This window comes from Xiphias gladius, chromosome 10 (assembly GCF_016859285.1).
Source record: "Xiphias gladius isolate SHS-SW01 ecotype Sanya breed wild chromosome 10, ASM1685928v1, whole genome shotgun sequence".
Classification (NCBI taxonomy): Eukaryota; Metazoa; Chordata; class Actinopteri; order Istiophoriformes; family Xiphiidae; genus Xiphias; species Xiphias gladius.
In genome coordinates, this window is record NC_053409.1 from 12,466,354 (window position 1) to 12,481,809 (window position 15,456).

At 42.5% G+C, this 15,456-nt stretch overlaps 1 protein-coding gene across 4 annotated transcripts in view; it reads right to left on the reverse strand.

The window, feature by feature from the left end:
• Positions 1 to 1,126: 1,126 nt before the first annotated feature.
• tmem63c (transmembrane protein 63C) overlaps positions 1,127 to 15,456 on the reverse strand; it is a 31,135-nt gene continuing 16,805 nt past the window's right edge. For 3 of the 4 annotated variants that reach the window (XM_040137718.1, XM_040137716.1, XM_040137719.1), the window contains exons 5-23: positions 13,733 to 13,770; positions 12,847 to 12,989; positions 11,827 to 11,878; positions 11,601 to 11,727; positions 10,995 to 11,068; positions 10,751 to 10,831; positions 10,549 to 10,669; positions 10,201 to 10,334; positions 9,899 to 10,021; positions 8,618 to 8,771; positions 8,416 to 8,522; positions 7,688 to 7,774; positions 7,470 to 7,535; positions 7,188 to 7,350; positions 6,990 to 7,095; positions 5,941 to 6,108; positions 5,719 to 5,831; positions 5,554 to 5,628; positions 1,127 to 5,004 (exon numbers count right to left, since the gene is read on the reverse strand). In XM_040137718.1, coding sequence (XP_039993652.1) covers positions 4,774 to 5,004; positions 5,554 to 5,628; positions 5,719 to 5,831; positions 5,941 to 6,108; positions 6,990 to 7,095; positions 7,188 to 7,350; positions 7,470 to 7,535; positions 7,688 to 7,774; positions 8,416 to 8,522; positions 8,618 to 8,771; positions 9,899 to 10,021; positions 10,201 to 10,334; positions 10,549 to 10,669; positions 10,751 to 10,831; positions 10,995 to 11,068; positions 11,601 to 11,727; positions 11,827 to 11,878; positions 12,847 to 12,989; positions 13,733 to 13,770 — 2,163 coding nt within the window. In that variant the 3' untranslated portion in view covers positions 1,127 to 4,773. The remainder of the gene's footprint in view (positions 5,005 to 5,553; positions 5,629 to 5,718; positions 5,832 to 5,940; positions 6,109 to 6,989; positions 7,096 to 7,187; positions 7,351 to 7,469; positions 7,536 to 7,687; positions 7,775 to 8,415; positions 8,523 to 8,617; positions 8,772 to 9,898; positions 10,022 to 10,200; positions 10,335 to 10,548; positions 10,670 to 10,750; positions 10,832 to 10,994; positions 11,069 to 11,600; positions 11,728 to 11,826; positions 11,879 to 12,846; positions 12,990 to 13,732; positions 13,771 to 15,456) is intronic. The other variant, XM_040137717.1, reaches the window with a different exon arrangement.

Genomic DNA, 15,456 nt, shown 5'->3' on the forward strand with positions numbered 1-15,456 from the left:
TTTTCCCCCCTTACAAACCCTTTCTCTGCAGGAAAATGACATCCATACAGTCAGTGTGAGATGTTTTTAAGCAAAAGACATACTTGTGCACCACTTTGCTGGAACAGCATCTTCCATTGGCACTATGCTGTTACCGCTTTCCAATGTGGTTTGGATAAAGGCAGATGCTCATGCAATTAATTGCACCATTCACCCTCTGATGTGGTTTGAGGGGCCAATGAGGTCTGTAGTATGTACACAGGCTTGTCCCGCGGCTAGTTTGTATGCAGACACATTGCTTCAAACACCGGGCTACCATGCACCTGCATTCATTAACTGACTCTCCCCTGCTCCGTTAAATAAAAGGTATCTGCTCTGTGGGTCTGATCAGAGGAATCACTGTAGTTTGAAATCTTAGGAGATGCATTCGTTTGTTTTCTTACTGAGAGTTAGATGAGAGGACTGATATCACTCTTGTGCTTGTACGTTAAACATGAAGTTAGAGCCAGCAGCCGGTTTGCTAAGCTTAACACAGAGCCTGGAAACAGAGGAAAAACAGGTAGCCTGGCTCTGTCCAAATGTGAAAGACTCCACCTAGCAGCACCTCTAAAGCTCGCTAATTATACCTCACTAGTTTACCGTGTACGAAACCCCAAGTATAAAAAGGAAGAGTTTTAGTTTTACAGGGGGTTTTGCCAGACTAATTCTTGGCCAGCAGGCACTTTGCACTTCAGTTCTAAAACCAGAAAAACCTGATAAAACTTTTTAATTACTGAGCTTTTTAATTTTGTTACCTTTGGCCAGAGCAAGTCTAGCTGTTTCTCAGTTACCTATTTATCGCACAAACACAACTTCTCATCCGACCCTCAGCATGAAAGCAAATAAGCCAACTTTCCAAAATGTCGAACCTTTAAATCGTAAATTTTTAGCATTAGTCAGAAAGTGGAATTACGTGCAAAACATACTTTGCACATTTCCTGAAGGCACCCTGTGCACATTACACTACTAATAACCACATGAGGTTTTACTCAATGCCTCTTAAAAACCCTCCATCATTGACCACAGCGGAGGAAAGTAATAAGGAGTTCATGGCACAAGATGAGTGGATTGAGATGAATTAAATTTAATTTCAGATCACAGAACTTCACTTTTGACAGATGAAGACTTGATTGACAGAGATCAATCTCAAATGCAGACTATCCCTTAACCTCAACCTTCTTGGAAATAGAACAACCCACATTTACATCAGGCTCAAATTGGGAATCATTTATTTACTATATGAGACACACATTTCATAACCGAGAGCAAAAAGGAATGGACACGTCTGGAAAGCTAATGTACCTACAAATAGACCACAGGTGGTCAAGCCGACAGTATATGAACAGACATGACAGGATACAATAAAACTAGTTAAGCATGAAAATGGACAATCCCTCCATGCATGGCCATTCGAGCTAAGAATACCATAATAAGTTTTATTTTGTAATTTTCAAAGGAAAGTATGCTTAATGATCTGTGAAACAAGCTTCTGGAAGAGAAACCCACAGGAGATGCTCTTTGATGTTTTTTTTCTAAACAGATTTTGCTTCATGATTCTCTGCACTGACCCTTTCATGCCCTCTCTGCTGCCAGCTTTCATCTGTTTTATACAGCATGAGGAACTAGAATTAGATTCCTTGTAAAATGGGGCAACTACATTTCATTTTATGAAATAATAGGTCATCAATTTATGAAAGTACAACTGAAAAAAAAGTTTAAAAAAAAACTTCACATCACAGGCATATGATTTATATGATAAAAGTTATAATAGCCCCTCTCAGGCAAAACACAAAATAGACTTAAATCCACTCTATTGACCAACAAGACGTTTTTCAGCTGTTCTGAGAGAAGACTGGTGTGAACTGACCACCAACAGGGCTCTCACTGTTAGTCAAACATAGTGAAATCACCCCAAGACATAGACAAGGGAATAACACTCCATAAACAGCTTTTAAAGATTTTTTTTATCCTCGACAAACAACAGCTGACAACTGAAAGGATATTGATTGAAATCAACAACAAGGCACCAACAAGGCCACGATACAAAACATCTTAAAAAAGTGACAACCGCTGTGATGTAAAGACACAGTAAGTTAGCTTACTGTTGAGCTTGACCGTCCATTCTGGACCTTGGAAACAGCAGTTGACAAAAATTATCTCCACCCAAGATCCACTCACTCGCTTGTTCCAGAGCTTTCAACCAGGTCACGCGGTCTTCATCAGCAGATCAAGTTTGCTGAGTTATCACAGAACTGTAGATATTCAAACTTTCCACTATACTGAGCACTTTTATGACATCTCATACATGTCGGCGTAAAACTTGAGATTTGTGTTTCATTCTTGAAAGCTCCAGAAAAAGCGAGGAAGTGGACCTCGAGTGTTTTCTTAACACGTTTCCGAGGTCAAGCATGAACTGTCAGGGTCAACATTTATGCAAACATGGACAAAAGTCCTAAAAGCGCACAGAGTAGTGGAAAGTTTGAACATCTACAATTCCAGGAAAAATAATCTGCTGATGAAGACCATGTGATATGATCGAAAGCTTCAGAAAAAGGTAGAAAGCAGATCTTGTGTGAAGATTTTTTTGTTTGTATCAGAACAAACTACTCATTGACTGTTAGTGAGAATGAAAATCCCTCCTCTGGGTTTTTGAGTTTTTGTGTTTGTTGTTGTGTTTTCATGTCTTGGTTGTTTTCCCCGCTCTTTAGTTTTCAGTCCATGCAGCATATTTCAGGCCATGCTGGATTGTCACACAAAAGGGAGTTTTTTTCTTCAAGGCACAGCAAGAGACGTGAAAAACAAACTACATTCTAGTTTACATTCAGTTTCATGAGAAAACTTTCATCCCACCATCAGGAAAGCAACATAACCCAAAAAACACAAAACTTGCAAACATACAGACTGACCGTAAACCAATGAGATTAGCACGCGTGAAACTTGACCTTAAGGATATAAATGCATACCTCATTGATACAACATAGTTGACATGCAGTGGAGTGTCACAGAATAGATTAATGCAACTGAAGTCATGGTACTGTGGGGTAGTGTTTGAATTTTACTGTTTGTATTTATATTTGGGACATTTTAGCACAGAAACATTTGAACACTAAACAAATGAATATGAATAGATAATTTTGAGCCATTATGGTGACAGAATACTTTAGTTTTCAGTATTTTTACAACAAAAATATTTAAATGTAATGGCTTTAGTAGTAACATAGGTAACAGTTACTTTCAATAGTTCACGTATTTAGCAAAATGGATGAATTCTTCTATAGATTTCCATACAGTTGTCTTGTAGTGAGGGAAAGTAGACTCCATGGCATATTAAAAATAAATGGTATAACTAAATATAACATTTATACAATAAACAAATGTTGTAAATCCAGGGTGTGCTTCTAATTTTTGAGTCTCTTGTACGCTTTCTTGCCAAGAAAGAGGAGAAGATCGATACCACTCCCATATGCATCTGTTAAATATGAAGCTACCGCCAGCAGCCAGTTACCTTCACTTTGCTTAAGTTAGTTGAATTTAGCGTAACACCAGATGCAGTAACTCCCTGGATGCTCTGCTGGTGACAACAAGAATCCACAGCGTGACCGCGCCCAGTCAAGAAACAGTCTCGTCTCTGGCTCCGGGCTAACTGTGTCCCCCCTGTTTTCCCCCTGTTTCCCCCTGTTTCCAGTCTTTAAGCTACGCTTAGCTATCCTGCTGCTGGGGATAGCTTTGTATTTATCGTACAGCCATGAGAGTGGTGTCGATCTGCTCATCTATCTCTCAGGAAGAAACCGAATTAGCGTATTTCCCAAAATGTTCAACTAGTCATTTAAAATAAATAAATAAAAATACAGTTGTATCACCTATACAGTCAAAACAGCACACAATTATGCAATACTCTGATTAAGATGGGACAGCTCTGCAAATCCTTGACCGTTCCCCGGTGCCCCCCTCCCCCAACCCAAAGCACAATGTCTATGACACCAAAAAATACTGTAGCAAAAATAGCAACCTTGAACTGACAATAGTTACAACAAGCTTCAGGTACAGTCAAGCTGCTTGTGCCTCTGTGGACAGAGTGTACCCTTATTACAGTACATCTCTGAGTTACTTTCGGCCCTCCGTCTGTCTGCTCTCTCGCTGCAGATGGCTTCACAACTAGCTGCCCTCACGCTCAGCCTCCCCGAGCTCTGCTGCCGGGGAACCAGATATCACCCGTGACCAGACCACTCTGTCAGTCTGCCGGGGCGAGCCTGCTCACACCACCCACTCTGATGGGAACTTTCACCTCTACTCACGTCCAAGGGGAACAGCATGGACAGGGTATCTCTGATAGAGACCCAGAGGCAATTCCACCCCAGTCACTTTCATCACTTTTTATCTCGCAAATGAAGCCACAGAAGAAGTTGGAATCCCTGTTATGGAGCATCCAAGAGTTCACCTAAAATAATCTGTACATTTAAGTTGTTCTATCAAGACTGATGTGTGGTTCATGTCCATTAGACATATTAAGGAGATGTTTTGGCAAACTGCTGTCTATATATTAAGGGTGATGTTTATATGGATTCTGCTCCTGTGTTCTTAAGCTCCTTTCCTCTTCAGGCTCTTCATCCTTTCTAACAAGCAAAGTCTAATCTCAGGGTCTGAGGCAGCTAAGTTGGAGTCTGAGGTCAGTGGCGAAAACTCAGCATTGCGGCATTTAGCAATCTGTGTTCCCCCGGTGAAGGACACGTGGAAATCAACTTGAGGGATTCGGCGTTACTGGTAGCCCACAGGGCTGTCCATGAGCGGGCTGGAGCGGTAGGTGTCTGGAGGGTCTTGGAGCTCAGTCTCACGGGTCCGGGCATGGTCTTCCTCACCCTCGTCTTCCTCCACGGGGTTGTGGCTTGAACCCTGGGAGCTGGCCATGGCGCCGTAGCTGTGGTGGGCCGGGGAGGGCATTGGAGTCAAAGCCAGCTCTGGCTCAAGCAGCACGGACGCCACAAACAGCTGAGGGAGCCAGATGAACACACAGTTTATGATCGTGTCACACAGTAAATCCCTCAATTCACGGGGAGTGTGTGAGATGGAAATACGGTCAAATGTGGGTTTGTTTTCCCACCCTACCCTAAGATGTAAATAAAATTGGACATGTATCATGGTTATTGTATTGTACGCAGTCAGTGCAACATAATGTTCAGGATAAAGTCTAAAAAAAAAAAAAAAAAAAAAAATCTACGGACAAAGATTATAAATCAAGTTTTTCCACCAGCACTTATTTGCACCAGCGTGGTAAACTCATGCCACAAAAATCCTTAAATGTAACTTTTATACAAATAAGACTGAGTCTGATGTGGCAATTTTCAAGTGTCTGGCAGTTGTGGCTGCCAGAAACATAAGAAAACATTAAAAGATAAGATATACTTTGCAAACTGTTCAGCACTCATGAAAGGTATATGTGATTTTTTGTAAATAGATTTTAAAAAATTGCACAAATATTAATATGATCCTATGTTTTGGTGGTGTATTTGCTAATAGGAGAAACATGTGGTACTGTACATTGGAGGCAGTGGTGGATGTTACAGTACTCCTGTCTGCATCAGTGAATGTCCCCTCTGCTGGCTGATCAGACATCTGAAACAAAGAAAAATAAACACTATTCACTGAGTATTAGTGCCTCTTCAGATATAGTTGATCTATCTGAGTTACAGCAGAGATGCTGACCTGGTAGCTCGTTGACTTGTCTGGTTGCTTCCTAAGGCACAAGCGGAGCAGGGAAAAGGCAATACAGGAGAGCAGGGAAACTAAGGTGAAGAGGGTGATGGGATGCACTGGACCTTTAATAATAAGGAGAGAGTGCAACAAATTATGAAATGTCACCTTACACTCACAATACACAACCCTTATAGAAACAGTAACAGGTTAGAAATGGCAGTGATAAAGTACCTAATTTAAGCACACAGAAGAAGAGCAGCCAGAACATGCAGAGAAGGGGAGCCACGATGACCTGGCTGATGGCTGCTCTGTGGATGCGTTGGTTGAGTTTGGTGGGAACGTATGCATAGTAGATGTTGTATCTGTCAACCATGTGCTTCAGGATCACATAGAGCAGACCTAGAGGGGCACAATAAAACACACATACACTGGCTGTTCAGAACCGTAAGGATAAAAGAGGGAGGAATCTGAGGAAATCCATCACAGTGGACATCATGTCCAGGCAGGAAGAACAAATAGCTACTAAAACTAAAAGATATTTACACTTGGCTCCCGTACAAGATGACCTTAAGATCTGGTAAAAAAAAAAAAAAAAAAAAAAATGCCGAAGCCACCTTAAGGGGAATCTGCATTTGCAGAATTAGCAAACAAATTTGGAATTAATTAAAATTTTAAGTTAGTGCCATTTACTAAAGTTTGAACAAGATTACCACTGAAAATGTAATCAGATATGATGTTCACTCTGGTTGTTTGTTTAACTCGGGTTAATCCAATGAAGTTTCATAAAGTAATTATAAGTACATGGAAACCAACGGGAGCCTCTACAGCAGGGGAACCACTTTTCAATAATTCAAGCAGTACTGGCTCCAGTGTGACATGATTTTTTTTTTTCTTTTAAATGGGACATGAAAATATATCGTAAAAACAAGTCATTTTGATTTACTTTTCAAATAATATTTTGCCCTTTGGCCCTTAAATGAAGACACACACGGAGCAGCAGGGTATGAAGTTGATGATTAGGCTGCAGAAGTAAATAGAAGCTTGGTGAGCTCTGGGCAGAGACAGGAGCATAGTGGGCGTCTGGCTCGCAACTCACTGTGTCTGGGTGTCTGGTACTACAGCAGCAAATTCACACAGTCTGCATCGGACTGGCAGGCAGTAAAGGAGAGTGAGGTTACGGTATGAGGAAAGACGGCACATACACGCATGAAACAGAGAGAAAGCAGGGAAAGAAGGAAGAGGTAGATGAGGATAGAAAAGGGTAACTGTGTGTTGCTCACCAAAGGGCGTAATGATGGGACATGTGATGCTGTAGGTCATACTGACTGCAAAGATACACATGGTCCAGGCGTACTCCAGGCCAAACTGGAACTCGTACGCCTGACTCTGCAGACAAAAGCACAAACACAGTGAGCTTTTTAAATTTGAAATCAAGTCTCATAGGAAACACTGACGTAAGCACCAAAGGGTTTGCTAACCCGTTTGACATGAATCCTCTCAGCCTGGGACTTTGCAAAGCAGAGGCGGACGGCGTACACCGTCAGTGCCGGGATACGAAGCAACTCCATAGATGTGCCGATCAGGCCGGATGTAATCACGTAGTTTACGAAGAATGCACCGTTGTCGGGAAGAAACACGCACCTGTGCCAAGAAAATAATGTTGAGTGTGGCTGCAACTGAAATGCCCTTTTGGGATCCTTAATACTCTTGGTATATTTTATTTAGAAAAGAAAAAAAAAGAAAAAAAAGAATCTGCTTACTGGAATTTGACATCCTTCTCATCTAGGAAGTTGACATCAAAAAGCCAGGTGAAGAACAGGTCGAGACTACAGAGAGAATAAAATATAAAAAGGACATACTTCTAAAGAAGTTCTGAAAAATTAAAACGTGGGCAAAAATCAAAAGAACTGCATAAAAATAAGAATAAAAGCATAGGTTATATGTTTGTTTTGAGTCTGTAGATGTACTGTAAGTGTACCTGGATAGGCCAAGTGAGGGCAGGATGATGACCATGAAGACCAGCAGTAAAAAGCACTTGTGCATCGTTACTTGGTTCTCACCAGATCTGAAACATTAAATGACAGACAAGGGATCATAAGAACATCATTTTGCAATTCCTATTTAGTTATAAAACAGTTCCCTTCGACATAATTGATGCATACTGTGAAATAATGTAATGCAAAGTCAACTGACTTTACATTTACAGGACTGTTGGGTTCATTAGCACAAACTACGCTTTTCACTCCAGTAAACAGCTGATTTGCATTCAGTGCTTCGCACATCACGCCTGCACAACACGTTTGTGGGGGTGGTTATGTAAAGAAAGGGTGCTCATAGGTGCTGCATGAGGTTGTCTCCTTATGCACAGTTGTTCCGCTCCTCCTCCTACTAGTCACCATGCGCCGCTCCTCTGCACATGGTGACTACTGTGCATATCATTATCCTCACATGGAGATCTCTATGACAACCTGCCCAGAATAACAGTGCAGGGAGAGTGACAGAGACAAGGAGGGGGAGAGAGGGAAGAGAGTAAAAAGAGCAAGAAGGTGAAAGAGAAAAAAAATAATTGAGGTGAAAAAAAAAAAAAAAAATTCTGAGAGTTGAGAGGAAGACAGGCACACATGAAGAGTCCATTTAAAGAAGGAAAGGAGAGGCATTTCCATTTCAGAGGAGAGAGGAGAGCGGTGGTCGATGGCTGGTGAGTACCTGGTCCAGTGGGACTCAAAGAAGGCTGAGTGGTAGACGATGAAGGGCAGGAGCACCGAAAACGCCCACAGCAGGAGGGTGGGGAAGAACTGGGTAATGACAGGGCTCTGTATTGGAAAACAAAATGGTTAATTAATGAAACCAAAGAGGTTCAAAATGAAGCACTGAGGTCCCAAAGTTGAAATCAATCTCAAAGTCTGACCCGCAGACTCTCCACAGGCTTGGTGACGTTGAACTTGTCCATGGTGTTGACGATGATGGCGGGAGTGGTGAGGAAGAACAGCAGCAGGAAGAGTAGGATGTTGAGGAGGACGCAGCGGAGCCACCAGCGTGATCCACACACTGACAGGTTTTCCCTGGTGACGGGAGAAATAATGAGCCTCAATTCACAATCATCCAGCAGAGACACTCAGGACGGTTAACACACTTCTCTCCCCCGACACGCCTGTAATGCATGTATTGACATGAGCCGGAAATAGCCAGCTCAGTCATTTCTTCTATGTGACTTGGTGAGTGTGTTTCCACCTCAGTGGACTGGAGAGCTGGTTGGGAACAGCACACTTCAACGCTCAGTTTTAATGAAGGAACAACAGTCCCCGCTCAACCCCGCAGCCCGCGACTGCTCCAGTGGTCTAGTTAGTGTAAAAACACAGTCACGTACAAACACACTGCAGCCAGTTAGGCGTGAAGCACAAACAGTGAGCGCTACCATCTCGTTGGTTCATGTCATACATATGCTTCACTCATTTGTTACATAATCTAACTGCTTTCCAAGATGAGAAACACGCATTGTGGCTAATCCAATCACAGATAGGGAATGAGCTCTAAATGCTGTGATCTTCTTCACAGCATGTAACAGCAACAGACTGATACACCTTGGTTGTTTGTATTTTCTTTAGGAATAACACAGTGCTCGAGGAAAAAGAAACAGGAGCAGTAATACTATTGCAGATGCTCTGGCCAAGCTGAGATGCATAATGCATAGATAGACTCTCTGAGGTCCGTCATTACGAGCCGAGGTTGCAGAGACAAGCATTATTAAAGCTCAAAGAATTTCGGTTTCAAGTCCAGTCATGATCCCGAGGTCTCCAAAGATACCAAACATCTCAGGCTTAATTATGGGGAAATGTGTCTAAATGATGCATGAGACACGTAAAATTGGAGATTATACCTCCAGATTATATTGACACTGGGTGCACCAGTTTACTCCCACAGTCCAAAGACATGCCAGTTAGGTTAATAAATTGCTTGTACCGTAGGTGTGAATGTGAATGGGGGTAGGTTACAGCTCCCTGCGACCATGCACAGGATAAGTGGGCACAGAAGGATAAATATCTCCCATTATTAGCTGCAACACATGGATCTTGTCAATGTGGAAAATATGACTGAGACTTAGTTAAAATTCAAGAAGAATACTGGGACCACTGCGGTTTAAGAAGCACCGAAAAAGAAAACTGTGATTTCTAGTAATGTTGGCACTGACCAGATGATGTCACTGGGAGCAGGCGCGTAGCTGACCCCCCATTTGTGAGACTGCACCACAGTGGTGATGCTGGACTGCTGAGGTCTGCGACGGCAGTGCGCGCAACTGTAGTCCTTCACAATCCTGGAAAGCAAAACAAGATGTACGAAAAGTGCTGCAGAAATCTGCGCCAGCCCTCAGTCTCATGCCCGCTTTCATGCCTCTCCATGAATTTTATGGTTGCTCCCTGCTGTGACAGAGTTTTATGCAATGAGAAGACCTGACAGACACAAGCCCTCAGTGTCTTGTTGTCGTTTACTCACACAGCAGTCATCCTCTCATCACGAAAAGTCACAAAGGCGATGCCCAGCTTCTTCATGAAGATGCGATTCTTCTCAGCGTTAAACTCGTCTGTCCACTTTTCTTCTAGCTCACTGTAGTACTGCTCTGCATCCACCTGCGCAGAAAAGTTAGAGCACACACTCCTCATTGCATTCTTTTCTCTAAGCGATCCCCAGAGATACAGTGGCAAGATATTAAACTGTTGCTGCCATTTACCTATATTTGGATTACAGTGCCATCCAGTGGTAATACCTTTTCTGTGCAGCACGACTATGATGCAACTACAAAGAAAGCCCTGTGCAAATCCCAGTACTGCTGATAAAATGTACCTTTTCGAAGCCGCAGATGTCGCAGCAGAATATCTGAGCACACGGATGGGTTTTGATCATGATCTTCCCGTCTTTTTGGGCTTTTGTGGCAAAATACAGCCTGCCTTTCATTGCTTTGCGCCTGCAAAAAAGCAGCATCCTCAGACAAGAGCCTCACACTGGTCACAAACTGTGCTGCTCCGATCTGTAGCGGCTACTGTACCTCTCCAAGTCCAGCCTCATCAGCTTGTGGACATCAAAGCAGAAACGGATGTCAGTGACAGTACAGCTGGGGTAGGCCTCGCTAGCGAATGGAGCAGAGGAGGTTAATCATAAACAATGTACTGAGATTGTTTTTTTTTGCAAGTACATGTACATGCACAAACAAACAAAAAAAGGCCTCATGACAGGAGAGAAACATAAGGACTGGATTTAACTTAACGAAACAGAGCAGTAAACATGTGTACTGGAAATGTTTGGTGATGAGTCCTGGGTCAGAGATCTCTCTGGGTATGGAGGTAATCATCAGTGTCCTGGCTACCTACAACACATAATAAAACCACCATGAGGAGTTATGTTATAAAGAACCACAAAAGAAACCCCAAAAAACACTTCCATCTTATCAAGTGGTTTAGGAACCAATGTCTATTGGTTGGGTTGCCATTCAATTTTGGTAGTACAGCCTCCAGAGCTGCTGGCATGGCTGTAGACTCTTAGTCTTGTTATCCATTTTGGGGCCCTGGAAGTCTCATTTTCTTAAAACAAGAGAGCACATCTGTCAGTACAGTGAGATTATTTCCAGTTATTTTAACAGTTAATTATTTTCAAGAATGTTTTAGTCAAAGTCATTTTTCTTGACACGGGTGCAGCACTCTGCCGTGGTCTTCTGTCAAGCAACTGACGCCAGTTTTCTTCCAGGAATTTTTTGATTGTACTGGAAAAAGGTTGAAATGCATGTTTTCAGAAAATAAAACTTTAAGATCACAAAAAATTGAGTCAATAAGATGGGTGTTTTTGCAGTGGAAAAATAACCAGGCCTTGATGTTTAACAGTATGATGGGATGGTGACAGACCTTCTCATCTTCTCTGTACTCCAGCCGTATCGAGTGGTGCACCATGCACAGCAACGTGATGATGAAGTAAACCAGAGCAAAGATGCTGTGGAGCCACAGAAATCTGTCCCTGTCAGCCACAAAAACACTGTTGCGATTTAAACGCATAAAGACAGTTGATTGTTTTTTCACATCTCTGAGGTATTTCCTGAGATATGATGCCATCCCCTGCATGTGTTAGACTTACTTTGCGCTAACATTAGCCAGTGTTGTTCTTCCAAAGTTTTCAGGACTGCCTCCTGTAGAAATAATGAAATATGACAGAGCGTGACATTTTAATTTTTTAAATGACTTTTAAAAAAAAAACTGCCCCGCTTTTGTCTGGGGGGGTGAGGCAACAATGAAGCAATGTCACTATTCAGAATAAACTTTTTTTTTCTCCCAAACTAGTGAAATCTCTGTCATCTCAATAAGTTCACGCAAAATTCAAAACATGACACTCATGCGTAACTCCTCTGTTTTAATTCGGGAACCCTTTGTTTGCTGTTTCCATGGCAGCCTGTCAACGGATGTTGGTTTGATTTAATGACTAGGGTGACAGGCTGGTCCATAAGATGACAGTCAGCAGTAATAAAAAAGTTTCTGCGGACAGCCCTGCTCCTCGGAGACCCCATAATGGCTCCTGCCTTTGCCTGTTGTGGAATGGCTTACTCAAGATTCCTACAAAATGAGCACACAACTGCCAAATTGCATCTCTGCTGCTATTTAGCAGCTGGTTTTGTGCACCATCCCACCCCTGACACCTACATGTGTATGGTCGGAGGAAATGAAGCACTTTCTATTCTTACAATCTGACTTGGGGAAGCGCTTGATGACTTACCACTGGTAAGTTTGTAGCTCCCACAAGATGAATTGCAGCCCTTGCGTATGTATGTGTTTATGTGTTGCATAAAAGTAGTTTTACTCCACAATATTGTTTTATAGGTCAGGTTAAAATTACCTTCTTTAATTTTCGCAGGACACTTTGGCTTTTTTTTATTTTTTTTTATTTTTTATTTAAATCTGAGCTTTACCACAGACTTTTTTAAGCTGAAGTTTCTGTACATTTAACCTGTAACTCCTTTGCTGTGTAAATGTGTGTGATTGTCTCTGTGTGGCCTGGCCTCTCTCCCTGCGAGGTGCCCCATGTGCCTCTCCTGAGGTTAAGGATATCCCTTGGCTTTTCAAACATTTGGCTAGCTCGATTATCATATGAGGGCAAAAATACCCAGGAGGTCCCCGGAAAAGTTGACCGGCAGGATTACGGCCAAAGACAGCAAGCAAACTACTGTCATGAGCAGGATGATGTGGCGCTGGAAGGACAGGTATGTGACAGAGTCAATGCCACATTTGCTCCGGATCTCCTCATCCCTGCAGAAAGAGAGAGAAGGGAAACTTTCAGAATCCCTAAATACCAGATATCCCAAACTGTCTACGCAACACGAGTGAAACAAAGACGCTGCAAATTGTTCTTGATGTGACAGTGATGAAATTTTCACTTGTGGAGATGTCAGAGGGGTCGAATCTTAAAAAAGCATATGCATGCAGTCCTGTCCATTACCAGGACAATTGGACCTTCAGCTTATACCTCATCATGAGCAAAACCGTGGCACCACTGTTTGATGCCAGAATCTGTGGTTACCAGCCTGGAGGTTCGGAAAACCCAGTGTCATAAAATAGAACACAAAAAAAAAAAAAAAAGGTGGTGTATACTGGTCTCATGGCAGCCCACACATTGCGAACTCGCAGGGTGGGTTTGCAGTTTCCCAGGGATCCCAGGGTGAGCCACCGGCATGAGAGCTAAAAAGAGAAGCATGCAAACTCCACCATAATACTATGGAAACCATGGACACCATGGAAATCACTTTTTTTACGGGGTTAAATCTGTTGTGTGCAGTCAGACCCGAGCAAAGTGCAAATATTCAACGGGAAACCATGGCACCAGTGGTCACATGAGCCCAGACTTGTTTGTTTTTGCTGCTAAATGAGATATAACACGAGACTTTACATTTGACAGTGACATCAGCTTTGAAGACAGAGGGACAATAAAAGGATGGAAGCTAAGACGAGAGAAGGGTAAAATAATTACAAGGGCAACTGCTTTGTGTACTTACTTCATATGGTAAAGAGATGAGAGCCATGAGCAGAAGCCCTGGAAGGAGAGGAGAACCATAAAACATCCAATGGATTGGTTATTAAAGATAATAAATGACATGTGTATGCAAGTCTGTGCACACCACATCTGGCATGCATCCACTATTTGCATAGTAATAAGGTCTGCAGAGTGACACGGAGATGGAGGTTTAATAGGTCTAGCCTGGAGCAGTAACCGGTTTACTGCAGCCTGGGCTTTGTGTAGGCACAGGGCGATGACTTCAGTCTTATTCTTTGTCTTACACCGTTATAAACATGCGGGGAGTGACCTCAGTCTATCAAACAGGTGCCATGGTGTCACAGACAGTCCGGCTGAGTCATGATCCAAACTTTCCTCTTATAACAGTTGACGCAGTCATCCTAGACAAGTGGACATTAGTGCAAAAGTGCAGCATGCAGCATTTTTAGACAACAATATATCATTGACAAATTAACTGTGACAGCTTGTTATAATTACTGTAAATAAATGAGTCCATGATCGGGAAGACTGCCAGACTGTCTAACCTCAGTGGTACTGTTGATTATAGCATTCTCGAAAATGAGACATGTTTTTATGTTTCCCATGATGCTCTCTCCTTCATGTTTTGCGTTTCCCATGATGCTCTCTCCTTCATGTTTTGCAGTGTGAAGACAACTGGAGTCAGCCAGTCGTCTCCTCAAATACTATGCTTCTCTACCCTAATTATACTATTTCAGTGATTAAAAGGTGGCATTTCTAACCAGCAGTGGCGCTGTAGAGCAGTGTTAGGATGAGCAGGTACCTTTATTGTCTTTATGTGTTGTACCAGCATGTGCATAATAGCGCATGACACTAGCATGGGGGTGACATAACGTAGCATCACTGCCCAAGAGCGGGATACATGTCAGATTCTATTTTGTATAATCTTAGAGCCGTTAAATGAACTTCTCTGGCTTGGTCCCACTGTAAAACTAAATCAGAACCATTCCTTGTAAACCTGGTTCTGTGATAAAATGCCAGTGCTCGGCAGACTGCCCTTCCTGGCTCCTTTTTGGCTGTGCACATGATCATTATTTGTGCTGATCTGCAGTAGCCAGCAGTAAAGGGAGAGACAGTGAAACATCTTCCTTTCTGCGTGCACCGGAGCTGAGGGTGGCAGGGTGACAGAGCTGGTCACAGGGGCGGCAGGGGGGAAGGAGGCCAGAGCATTTGAGTGGAAAATGTGAAAATGTCTAAACATTAGTAAGGCTCTTCCTCAGTGGACAAAACTACAGATGGAGAGGATTTTGTACCGACACAAATGCTGGCATTGTTTTTACTTGGCTGGTAAGCCAGTTTTAGTTAATTATACCCAACAGTTTCAAATAAAAAACTTTTAAATATTCATTCTGAAAGCTGCATTAATTGCCACACAACACTGACAAAGTGATCATGTTAGCAACGGATACCTTTTCACACACCCAGCAGACAAGGGGTTAAATCCAGAATTCACTCTCCTTTTAGTTCTGGTCTTGTTTCCACCAAGTTTTAAAAAAATATTTGGCTCTTTAGCTTCTAAACGCGCAATCCTGTTCACCAGGTAGTCACTGACTTTGTCTCTGCAGTTTGGTACAGGACAGATACATAAAGCATACAGCGGATTTATCAGAACTTGTTTTTGCTGGAAGCAGCTGTTACTGTGGGTGGAAACTACGCTGATCAGAGTGGATCTTGAGACCCACAAGA